At 39.6% G+C, this 12,509-nt stretch overlaps 1 protein-coding gene across 8 annotated transcripts in view; it reads right to left on the bottom strand.

Annotated features, from left to right (window-relative positions):
* Positions 1 to 12,509, bottom strand: part of si:ch211-26b3.4 (connector enhancer of kinase suppressor of ras 2) — a 62,808-nt gene that overhangs the window by 34,313 nt on the left and 15,986 nt on the right. For all 8 annotated transcript variants that reach the window (XM_061048916.1, XM_061048917.1, XM_061048918.1 and 5 more), the window contains exons 3-5: positions 5,661 to 5,863; positions 4,555 to 4,642; positions 3,432 to 3,473 (exon numbers count right to left, since the gene is read on the bottom strand). In XM_061048916.1, the coding sequence (XP_060904899.1) occupies positions 3,432 to 3,473; positions 4,555 to 4,642; positions 5,661 to 5,863 (333 nt within the window). The remainder of the gene's footprint in view (positions 1 to 3,431; positions 3,474 to 4,554; positions 4,643 to 5,660; positions 5,864 to 12,509) is intronic.

Below are 12,509 nucleotides of genomic sequence, written 5' to 3'. Positions count from 1 at the left end.
GATCGCTGCAGGCCCCGAGTCTGGAGGAGAGCAGAGTAGCAGTGAGTTTTGCATTATTGAGAAGAAGCTGACAAACGTATGACTACCATTACAGTAGCAAAGGCAGCGCTGACCTGAGCATTAAACAGTGTGTGTGCAGAATGGATGCTGGACATACTCTCCTTATACTGTGTGTCTGTGTCCATCAAAATACAAACACACGTTACTTATTTCAAACTGCCAACAGCACCATGTGAATAAACTCCAGCAAGTCTTGTGTTTATAAAGAAAATCTGTAAAAGTATTTAAGAAATATTCTGCTTACTAGTTATTGTACAAGAATTCCATAAGTATGATAGTTATAAAATAAGTAATCTGAGCAAATTATTTTGAGGTATCAAAAGGAAATTTTTTATATGATTTGATGTAAGCAATGCAATAACACTAAAGCATCGTATGAATGCTGTAGCAGATCGATGTATTTCTACTTTTGACTTCTGTAAAGAAGATATCATTGTCATGTTTTTGGTCACTACAGTCTAAATAACTAAAAAAAATGTGTTTATACACAAAATATTTACCATCCCTACATTTTCTAATAATTGGCTAGTTGCTTATTAGTCAGCTAGTAGTTTTAAATTTTAAGTTAGCTAGTAGATATTTTTAGTTCCCCTGTAGAAAGTTATGAATCTGCATTAGCTAACTGTGGGTGTATAGATGGTATCACAGTTAGCTTGATTAAAAATGTGGCCAAACCCAGTGCTTACATGACAATGCTGTATGAAAATTAGATGAAAAATCCTAAATACAGATTATTTTCCATGTCTAAAAACTGTTTTTTTCATCTTCAGGAATTGTAATTGGCTTTTAGGTGAGCGGTTTTCACATGCTTGAGAACACAAGGCGTGGCAAATATAACAGCTTTATGCATCTATTTAGCAGTGAGTTGGTGATTATTATCCAGTTACGTAGTAAGTTAGTGGATAGCTACCCAATTGGTAGTCAAGACCACACTAACCGAGATCAAGACATACCCGAGAGTGGAGTGTCACCGAGACAAGACCAAGACCATAAATATCACTAAAAACCAGGGGGTCCAAAATCTAATTATGAATTCATTGAAGTTATTTGTTCTTTTAAAAAGGCACGTTTCCCTTCTAATCACAGTAATGTATTAGAAAAATAGCCTGTCAATGGTGGTCTTGACCAGTCTTTAAAATCTAGGGTCCACCCAATCTGAGACCGAGACAAGATTCCAAGACGAGGCCGAGACCTTCACCAAGTGGTGAACACTACTAATTAGTAAGATTTATTTTTATGCCCTGCTACAATATAGAGTCTCACAAAAAGCCTACAGCAAGTTTCACAAAGAAATGTGCAAACTTAAAGACAGACATTCATCAACAAATATCTTAAAGAACTTATTTAGAACAATTGACATTGCAATTTTTGTATGTAAAGTCAGTTATATATAATATGTAGTGTTGTTATTATCATGCTATAGTTAGCATGTAATGTCCACTTTGAGTCTTTTAGCAGTGAGTTGGTCCACTCTACCTCTTCTTATAGAGGAATATAAATCGATCTTTATTTGTGTAGCACCAGTTCATAACAAATGTTTTCTCAAGACACTTCATGAAAAGAGCAGATCTAGACTGTCCTCTTTCTTTCATTATTTACAAAGACCCAACATGAATCCATCATGAGCACAGCATGATACGTGAGTGTTAAAAGGCATAATCTCAACTGTGATCATTAGCTACAACCCATGTTTGTATGTGTGTGTGCCTCGGAAGTTTGAAGATGTATACGCTCCTATTAGTGTTGTGTAGGTTTAATGTCCGAGTCACTTTATTCATTTCTAAAACACAAAGTAACAACTATCAGTGAGGAGACATTATCTAAAACCAAACACCTCCTTCTCTGTCACTCCCTTGTTGCTGTCTCCCTTTCTCACACATGAATTTCCCACACATTATACACTAAGTCATGTGTGGCCACAGTCTGTCAGGGTTTTTTTGTGTTTGTGTGCACACACATGTGCAGAGCCATTTTAAGAATGTGGATGTGTCATTAACAGGCCTTTAACAACAAAGGTAAACAGCAGCCATAGTTCAACAACCTAAAAGCTAAAGGGGGGAGTTATGTTGACACAGGGGACATTGCACTGTGTTGGGGTCAACATAATACTTGTTTATAAAATAAATGCTAATAGAACATCACTCAGGCCTTCTGACAAAAGATCTGAGCTGGGATTTATGACTTGGTGTACCATTTCCAGATGTTTTTTCGATGAACTTCCCCTGCCAACATTTTATTTGGTTTCCTCCACCTGACCTTGAATGGCAGCAGGAAGTGTCCCAAATCCAACTGTCAGTCTGGATCAGACACTCGCTGCTCACTCAGTTTCACACGAGGACGCAGACAGTTTTCAGTCATACATGCAGACAGGCAGGCACACACACACACACACACACACACACACACACACACACACACACACACACACACACACACACACACACACACACACACACACACACACACACACACACACACACACACACACACAAATAGACACTCACACTGCACCCACACATACACTCACACTGCACCCACACACACACACACGCACTCACTCACACTGCACACACGCACACACAACACATTAAACTGGAGCTCTTAAAAGGCCCCAGGCTTGCTTGGACTTTAACATGCAACACACAATTAGGTTGCATATTCCCACACACACACACGCACACACACACACACAAACACACACACACACACACACACACACGCACACACATATGCACGCACACACACACACACATAAACACACATACACAAAACTCTAACATACATACAAAAACCCATCAATGCATACGGAAATTCACAGACATCCCTCGAATGTGTTTCTTCTTTGATATTTTTTTCCCTTAAATTTGTTTCAACACTATAAAAAATGTGCTATCACAGCAACATAACAAAAGAAAATGCCCACCATACAGTGATTTAACTGAAGGAATTGTTTGTCATTTGGTTTTCTCTTTAACAGAGGGATTTATAAAAAGATTGATATCACTCCTTAGTGGGATCTGTTAGCTTAGCTTAGCTCAGCAGAGTCAGTGGAAAAGGCTCAGATGGTTCTGTCTGAAGTTAGTTATAAACATTTCAGTTTTTGTTATGTTTTGTATGTTTTGTATGGAGACAAGAACTTAGAAGAACAGTTTCAATCCAGGAAGTTAATGTTGTTGTCTTCATGCAGTACCAGTCTGGCTATTTCTTTACATTTCCAGACCTCTATAGCAAAGCGTCTGTTACTATTTAATATACAGATAAAATAGATGTATTGAATCTTGGTATTGAACTCTTGGCATGAGAGTGAAAAAGTCAGTTCAAGCTAAGATTAGATATAGTTGTAGCACAAATGTATTTTTAAATAAACTTACCACATGGAGGATCTTATTCTCCGTCTCATACACAGTGCAATCCTGTCAAGCAGAGAAGACAGAAAAATAGAATAAAACATGAGAGGGGTTCGAGCATCAATGTGAACATCCAGACACAAGCTCAAATATCTCCTCCAAATATAACAACCAGGAGAGATGGAAAATTGTCCAACAGGAAAAAAAATAGATGACTTCCTTTTCAAGGCGAACATCAATGGTCAGGTATTTAATTTCTAACTTTCCACATTATGAACAGTACTTCATAATCTAGGCAGACTTAAATACTGGATTGACTAGTTCTGGATCTATTCTGCAGCCTGGAGCTCCATGAACCACCGCAGGATTTAGAAACGACATTATTTGAACATGACAGATTGTTATTTAACGATAGCTGATAGTTAATCTATTTCTGGGAAAGCAGCCCACTGAATCCACCAGATGTGCATGGTAGCAGCTAATTCATCTGTTTGATGCATTATTGCGGGTTTCGCTGCCACCTTTGTCTGTCTCGCTGCAACCTGGCAACCACATGTTTATTTGGCCCATTGTGGCCCTACAGTGGCCCCTTCCTCCTCCCTCTCCTTTGGCCCTTGCAAGAGGGAATGGGTGTTATCTATGCGCCTCCAGGATTCACTCTGGGCACACATACAAACCCAACTCTGATACTCTCTAAGCAGCTCTTACAGGGAGGACATGGACGGGGTCCAGGAGAACAGGCATAGTTTCTGTCCAAACAATGAGATTTCTACAATATCAGAGTGTGTATGCATGTAGCTCCAGTTTTATTTTGTAAGAGTGTATATGTGTGTCGAAATGTGGTGAATCAACATGAGGGAGAGAGCCAGAGGGGGAGCAGATAGAGGACAGGAAATGAAGGGACAAAAAGACCCATGGTTCATTCTCCATCAGTGACCATACGTTAAACACAGGATGAGTCAATGAGCACTCTGCCTAAGGGTGTTACTGAGAGCTGCAGGTCCCGTCAGCCATGCTGCAAATAGCCTGTGGCAGTTGACACATGTTGAACTCATGATCTAATCTTTGGAAATGAGCTTCAGACCACCAACAAGCTGAATCAATGATGACTGTGTGATGCATGCAGGCATCATGTGTGTGTAAGTACCTGTTGTACAATGGTTGTTAATTCTAGGCAGAGCTGCACAATGTTGTTCTTCAGTAATGAATACTCTGTCACACTGGCAAACGGAGACCTGAAACAGACACAAAAGAAAAAAGAGAAAGAGTTTATGATCAGGCTAATACATGTGAAACCATTGAAGATAAATTGAACATCGGTTAAACGTCTGATAAACGACTGGACATGATCTCATTCAAAACGTTGGTGCTGTTCTGTATCAACTTCTCCTGCCAGTGAGGGATCAGAAATTGGATAATGTCTTTCTTAAGGGTGGAATTGTATTTAAATGAATATGAGCACATCATATTCTATCTTTCTATCATGTTTGTGTTTGTAGGATATTCTGCTCATTTCATTTATTTGCTAACAGTGTGATCTAAAGCCGTGATAGGACAAGAGAAAGAGAGAAATAAAATCTGTTCTGTGCTCCACACAGAGCGCAGGAGCAGGTGATAAAGACAAACAACAATATTTGCCTTTCTATCATGGCCAGGAGGCTGTGAAGCCAAGGGATCTACTCGAGCTCGTCGTAACTTTATTTGTATTTGTCCTCAGCTACATACGGTTCCATCAGCTGTTCAAAAACCTCACCATAACAGTACACAACATGGCCGGTTTTTACATCTAGGAAATCATTTGTTCTGGTATCCACTACAGTGGTGAAGAGGGTCAAAGATCAATACCACTCTCATGTCTATCTGACAGTGAGCTTGCTGGCTTTGCTAGCTCACAAATGGTGCTAGGCAAAGCTAAGATGCGTCTTGTTGAAGCTTAATACTTAATCAACAGATATAATGTGGAATTCATCTTCTAACGCTCAGAAAGAAGGAAAATAAGCACATTTTGCACCTTTTAACAATCCTCAGAATATTAAAATATGTGAAGATAAAGTAAGTCATCATCAGCCTGCATGGATGATGGTTGAAAACATTTATTCCAACAGTAAATAATGTACAGCTCTTATGCAGTAGTAACTGGTTGTTCATTACAATTTAATTTGTATGTGTTTATTTTTTGCAACATTCTTTATTGGTTGAACTTGAATTAACCAATTCCTAAATTCATTTGACTAACTGAGGTATAGTCCCTACCTGTCCAGCCAGGCTAGCAGGTTCTTGGCTGCTCCTATCAGATCGACCACCGAGGTGAGGAAGTCATTGGGTAACCTCCGAGACGCTCGTCCATCGTAGTGTCCACCCCTCCGCCGACCCAGGATGAAGTTCTGGAGGTTTTTCGCTGAAGCATTGAGCTTGTGGGACAACGTCCGGAGATTCTCTGTCTCGAGGCCGTAGTTCTAGAGGACAAACAAATAGATTCTGTTTAGAAGTGAAATCGCAGAATATTAATCAGAGTTTCTAAAAGGAACCCAGGAGACCTTCAGACACCTATTCAGTCTTTATTCTCTGGTTTAAGAGTGACTAGGAGTATAGGCTCGTATTGTAATCAATGCTCCCAGAGTATTTTTTCACCCATTATTTAACTACAATGACTGTGTCACGTGTGACCTACTCTGCTAGAAAACATCTCTTGTAGTTCTCTCTTGTAGCATCTACTGCTGATCTGCTAACATGCTGTTTTTGATACACAGGCTGTGCCTTGTGTTGTAAATTATAGTTTTAAGGTAACTTGTTGCAGATAATTGTTGTATCATAGGTCAAAGAAAAGGTTACAGGTAAAATATTAAAGAGTAAAGAAGAACTCTCACATCTGTGTGTCAAGTCCTACTGAGCTGGAATTAGTAAGTGTTTAGCCTCAAGACTAAAAGCTGTGAGAAACAGCTAGCTAGACTCTCACCAGTACTTTATTAAGATTAATGTTTTGTTCCAAAATTCAACACTTTAACACTATATTTTCTAAACAAAGAAAGTTGTTTCAACTACTGATTGTGGTACTGTAAGTAACAACAGGACCAGTGAAGCTAACACACCTGGCTAACTCATTGTGACATTGAGATTCAAGACAGTCACTTTACGCTACATCAAGAAATGTTACACCACAGGGCGCCAGCTTAGCTCGGATGTTAGAGCGAATGCTCCGAGTACAGAAGCTATAGTCCATGTTGCACTGGTCTCAATTCAATTTCTGGACCTAATGCTACTCTGCGCATGTCATCCTCCACTCTTTCTCCCCATATTCCCTGTCTCTCTCAAGCTGTCATATCTAATAAAGGCAAAAAGACCCCAAAAATAGTCTTTTAAAAAAATGTTACACCAGAACACATCTTGACGTTTCTGTCGGTGTATGAGCCAAACAAGTAAAACATACATGTTTTACCTTTTTGAGCTAGCACAGCTAGCTGTCTCCCCCTGCTGCTAGTCTCTGTTCTAAGTTAAGCTAATAACCTCCATGCTTCTCGTCTGATACTTCACACATGAGATATATTACTCTTCACATGACAGTCTTGTTAATGAAGTTCTAAAAGGAACAGATGTCAACTGCAATATCATTTCAATGTTTACAGATTATGTTGCACATATGTGCTTTTATCTGTCCCCAAAAAATGTTGTTCCACTGGTTTGTTAGGTTGAACAGAAAAAACACATCTAACCTTACTACACAGTAAGTAGTTATTTTGAGCAAAGTGAACTGAAATTTTAATGACTTTTTCTGAAAAAGCCTTCAAATTTTGACAGAACAGCAACTCTCTTCACAAAATAAGAATACTAGGCCTATTGAGTTTCCCATTACTGCACTGTGACCCTTTTAAATAAACACACACACACACACACACACACACACACACACACACACACACACACACACACACACACACACACACACACACACACACACACACACACACACATGCACAAACAGACCCACTGAGCCACATTGCTCAGTGTCCCAAGGCACCTACAGTCATGTCTTGCCTGACAGAGCCTGATTCCTGCTGACACAAAGGCTACATGCACATACAAACACACACATACACATCCCTGTATAGTGAGATGCACAGGCTTAGCTAGACATATCTATTCCTCCTCTGCCTCTAGATCTTTTCTACACAGTCACGACCGCAGTGACTACAAAGGAGAGAGGGTTTCACAGTGGCGATGGAGAGAGAAAGATAGGTGGGGGGGGGGGGGGGGGGGGGGAGAATTGAGGAACTAAAGAGGCAGAAGACAAGAGGGAGAGGGAGAAAGAGAGAGCACCCAGCAATGAATATCACTGAAACTGGGTCATGCATACTCTGTTTTCTGTATAATCTTCTGTATTCTGTGTGAATGTAGATGTATACATGAAACAAGAGTGTACATGTTTGCACAGCTGTAATTAGCCTGTCCTATGATTCGATCTGTGCGTCTCTCTCTCCGGGGGACAGAGAGCTGAGATGAAGTGAGGGAATAATGCCCTGTGTCGGCCGTCTGAATGACTTTGAGCGTGTGTGTGGAGAAACGGAGAAAAAATAATTTGAGCAATGCGTGCATATGTGTGCCTGTGTGTGTCAAATCAATACAGTAAGAGGGCGATGCCATTAGAGCAACCACCCCTCCACCTTCAAGTCGATGTGGTTGCCATAGCAGCCATGTGTGGAGTGGCCTCTTCTCTATGCTGATATTGCTACCATTGTTCACAGATTCACATTCAGACATCGTTTATGAAATACTTTGATTATAAAAAGAAGACTTCACCCTCTAATCCTTTTCTTTGCTAAAGTAAAGCATTCTTCACCGTTGCTTCACTGCTCGGTCAGCTTTTGTAGACAGCTTGCACCAAAATGGACAGGGTCTAACATCATTAAGTACAGTATATATAGACTATGAGTGTCGTGCTTTCAGCTTGGAGGATCTGTGCTGAACTCAGGAATATGATTTTTGTATGATGATGATGAGTGTTTTCTTGCAGCAGGTTTTATTTTTTAAACATTACACACATTCAGCTACAATTCTCTTCCACTTAGTGTTCACAAACAAAGCACTGCCTTTTTCCACATAATGCATATAACAGGGCTTTTTACATGTTTTGATTTGTTTGGCACAAATGTTTTAATGAGACTGATGAAACATTGACATTAGTTTTTCTAGGCCAATCAGAGACAATTGTAAAAAAAAGCATCAACACAGCACTTTCTGGGGACATAATGTAACTTTACATTCAACGCTCACTAATGCTTTCTTATCAGGAACAGAAGTACTCCCGTCTGATTAGCATTCACGTTCAAATATAGATGAAAAGGATTTAGAATAGAAATGATGACCAACTATTTAATAACTTTTACATAACCAAGAGGATTTGAGAAATCAAGTTTGAGTCAGACAGGATAGCACTTGATAGAAACCAACATAGAAAGCTGACTAATATGCATGAAAGGACAAGATGACAGCATGAATCACTTTCCCAGAACAAAAGCAGAACAAGAGGAGAATTGGGACAGATTCCAAACATAAAACAGTTAATTATCATAATGAAATGATGCCAACATATTTTAAGTTCAGACTTGCTTAAGACTTATTTGTATTGTAAGAGGATTTGACAAAGAGGCCGAACATCCTGACAGTCTTAATGGGTTTTCCTCCAGTTCCTCGGGTTCACTCTGTTTGGTCCAAACATTACACTGATTAAAAATACTAAATTCCTGATAGATGTGAAAGTGTTTGTGTGACTGTTGAGCTGTACAGGTTGTATCTGTGCCTTTAGCCAACTGTTATTTAGGAATGATGTCATTCAGCTTGTACCATCGGAGCAAAGGAAGATAAATAAGTGGTATAAAGTCTGACCCACTCTAGTTGAAGGACAGTGGACTTGGTTTTTAAATGGAACTTATTGAAAGACCTAAGAGGAAGAACAAGAAAGGCCTAGAAAAAAGAAGTTGTCCTTAAACAGAACCTTTAAGTATAGAAAAGTACTCTTTTTTTTTAAATTGTGTCAGCCAATTCTGATGGTGCATATGAAGTAACAACCTGTATGATATATTTAACAAATAGGCATAGCCAGTGCTCAGCCAGGAAATGCCAGCTACAATATTATACAATACAACACGATGTCATGTATGATAAAATATGATAGGACAAGAGAAACCAAGATAACATAAGACAAGATAAGATGTATCTGCTAATTCTTATGGTGCAGATACAGTTACAGTCTGTATGATACATTATGATACAAGATACAGAAAGGCATAACCAGTAATTAGAATTTGAGTTTTACATCTTGCTACTGTCCTCCACTCAGCCAGGTTATGCCAGATACAATGCGTTGCGATAAGATACATGATATGATCACATTTAGCTGCAGCCAGTTAGACACATGATAAATAAAATAATTGTGTCTGAAAGAAGCTGTAGTATTTATCTGCTTATACCATATAAGGTTTAAAAGGTAATATTATATTATTATTATTATTATATATTATTGCAATTAATTGCAGTTTTGCTACAGACTCTGAATATCTGAGAAATAAAGGGGCTATTTTGAGATCTCTTGTGTATTTTTTACAGAGTAAAATGCTTTTTAACTTCTTTTTTATAATACATTTATGTTAATGTCATTGTGAACGTATTCAATCCAGATTTTGGCTTGAGCAACATTTTGTTCTCAAGTTATTCCTGTTCCTCAGCACATTCAGCTGTCAAATCTCTGAACCCCCCTGAAACCTACTTAGCATAGTTGCTAGGGGCAAAAACATGACTGTATAGACCTTAAAGAAGGGACTTTCCACATTTACAACGAGACTTAAAGCCCAGTCAGCGCTTGGAACTTGCATTGATCCAGGGTTACAGAAGCTCCCCATTTTAACTGCAGAAGGACCAGAAAAGCATAACGGTTGAGCCAGGGGAGCCGGGTTTTACTCTCCACATGATGGCTTATATTGCTGACAACGGTTAACCATCCCATACTGAACTTTTAAAATATTCACAATATCCGCAGGTACTATAGGGCTACACTTTTGTTGTTGTCTGGAGAGTACACTTAATGAGAGGAGGACGGTTGAGATTTGCTTTTCCCTGAGGCAACCTTAAAGCATAATTCTGTCTTATTATAACTTGGGTCTCTTTTTTAAAGTTTTGGACGTCTTTCCTATTGATTATGAAACGTTTTACTCCAAAAAACAGTGTGTGTGGTCTCAGAACGATGCAATTCAACAAAGTTACAACAAAGTTCAAGTAATCTAAAATGAGCAGCGGCATGATTAGTTTTAAAACGGCCAACAATAGAGAACAATCCATATGACGTATTTTTATTAACACGGAAAATCTTCACAGATGAACATCATTTTTCTGATGTTTGAAGCGTTAATGCGGCCGACAGAAGTAAAAAGCTAACGTTATGCTACAAGCGAACTACACCACGGTCGGATGATTGTGATGTCACTACCGTTATGCTTCAGACGATCTCCGATAAACTAATCCACATATCTTAATAAATAGTTTACTAACATAATATTCACCTTAACCTAAAGATTAAACCTACAGGAGACATCTCCGACTACTGAGAGAGTTCCCGCCCTCTGTCTCCGGCGTGATGACGTTTAATGTCCCCGACAACCACTGTAGTCACATTTAGCCACTTGTTAGCAACCGCCTTTTTAAAGACGCGTAAAAACTTTCCACTTCACAAGTGGAGGTATTACCTAACGTAGTTTATGTGGTCTATCAAAACAGCAACATCTCTTAAACTTGTGTTAACCACAGACTAACCACAAACCCATTCAAAACTGTTAGACCCCATGGCGCTCAAATGCTAACTTACTTCCGGGTTTTAGGACTCATTCCTGTGGCGCTCTATTAAAGGCAGGGTTGGTATTTTCTGAAAACTAGCATGATTTTGAAAGTAGCATTCCCTCAGTGCTCCGTCTACACCCACCCCCTCCCCTCTGTGCTCCCTCATAAGCCACGCCCATCACTTGACGATTTTACTACTCACAACAGCTATCGACAAACTCACAGAATAAACTCTGTCATCGGTGACAGGGAGACAGGGAGGCGTCTGATTGGTTCATCAGATTGGTTCCTCATTGCAGACATTGGTCAAAGTTTTTCCAGGCTTACAACTGCTACAGATGACAGATTTTCTTAGTTCCTTTTTCAGAGAACATGAGTTATTAACTTCTGTCAGGACCTAAAGACAATTTCAACCACAATCTTAAAAAGTCTATCTGGAGAAAATGACCAACCCTGCCTTTAAGTCAGAGGGAATTTACCCAAAATAGAAACAAATAGTCAACTTAACTCTGCCCATGAACATTGTTAGAATACACAAAACCTATAGGAAGTTTGGCATAGGTCCAGATGAAGGCAAGCTTTAATTGATGATTGATGACAGTTTGGTTGATATTTTTCTGCTGACCTGGAAATTCCTTTCAAATTTAATCAGCCGAGTAAGGATTTACTGTAAACCTTTTACGATTGGCTCATGATTTTTCTCCAACTGCTAACGTGTTTCCAAACCACTCAAACACATCTCACCAATCAGCTTGTCGAGTGTAGAGTGAATCTTGATAATAGGAAAGATAGCTCAAACTACAAAGGGTAAAACTTGAGGTGTAACACAGATATGACGCCTAGCAGCAGTGTGAGGGACACATCTTGTGGACCTGGAATCCCTACATATGTGTGGTGTGTTTATGTGTGTGCAGAAACATATGGAGATTGCTGCTCTGGGACACTCACCCCAATGCTGGAACGTTTGAATGAGGAGAGATGCTGATTAGCACACACACACACACACACACACACACACACACACACACACACACACATACACACACACACACACACACACACACACACACACACACACACACACACACACACACACACACACACACACACACACACACACACACACACACACACACACACACACAAACAAACAAGCATGGGGCGCCCACACACACTCTCTCACACATTTAAACAGCCCCAACTAATCCAGCCATGTGTGCCTGGGAGATAAGATGCATCCTGCATACTCTTTCTACATACTCTCTCTCTTTTCCCTCT

This window comes from Labrus mixtus, chromosome 10 (genome assembly GCF_963584025.1).
Source record: "Labrus mixtus chromosome 10, fLabMix1.1, whole genome shotgun sequence".
In the NCBI taxonomy this organism is placed as follows: Eukaryota; Metazoa; Chordata; class Actinopteri; order Labriformes; family Labridae; genus Labrus; species Labrus mixtus.
Note: the sequence above shows the minus strand (reverse complement) of the source record. Positions and strands in the feature narration are given on the sequence as shown.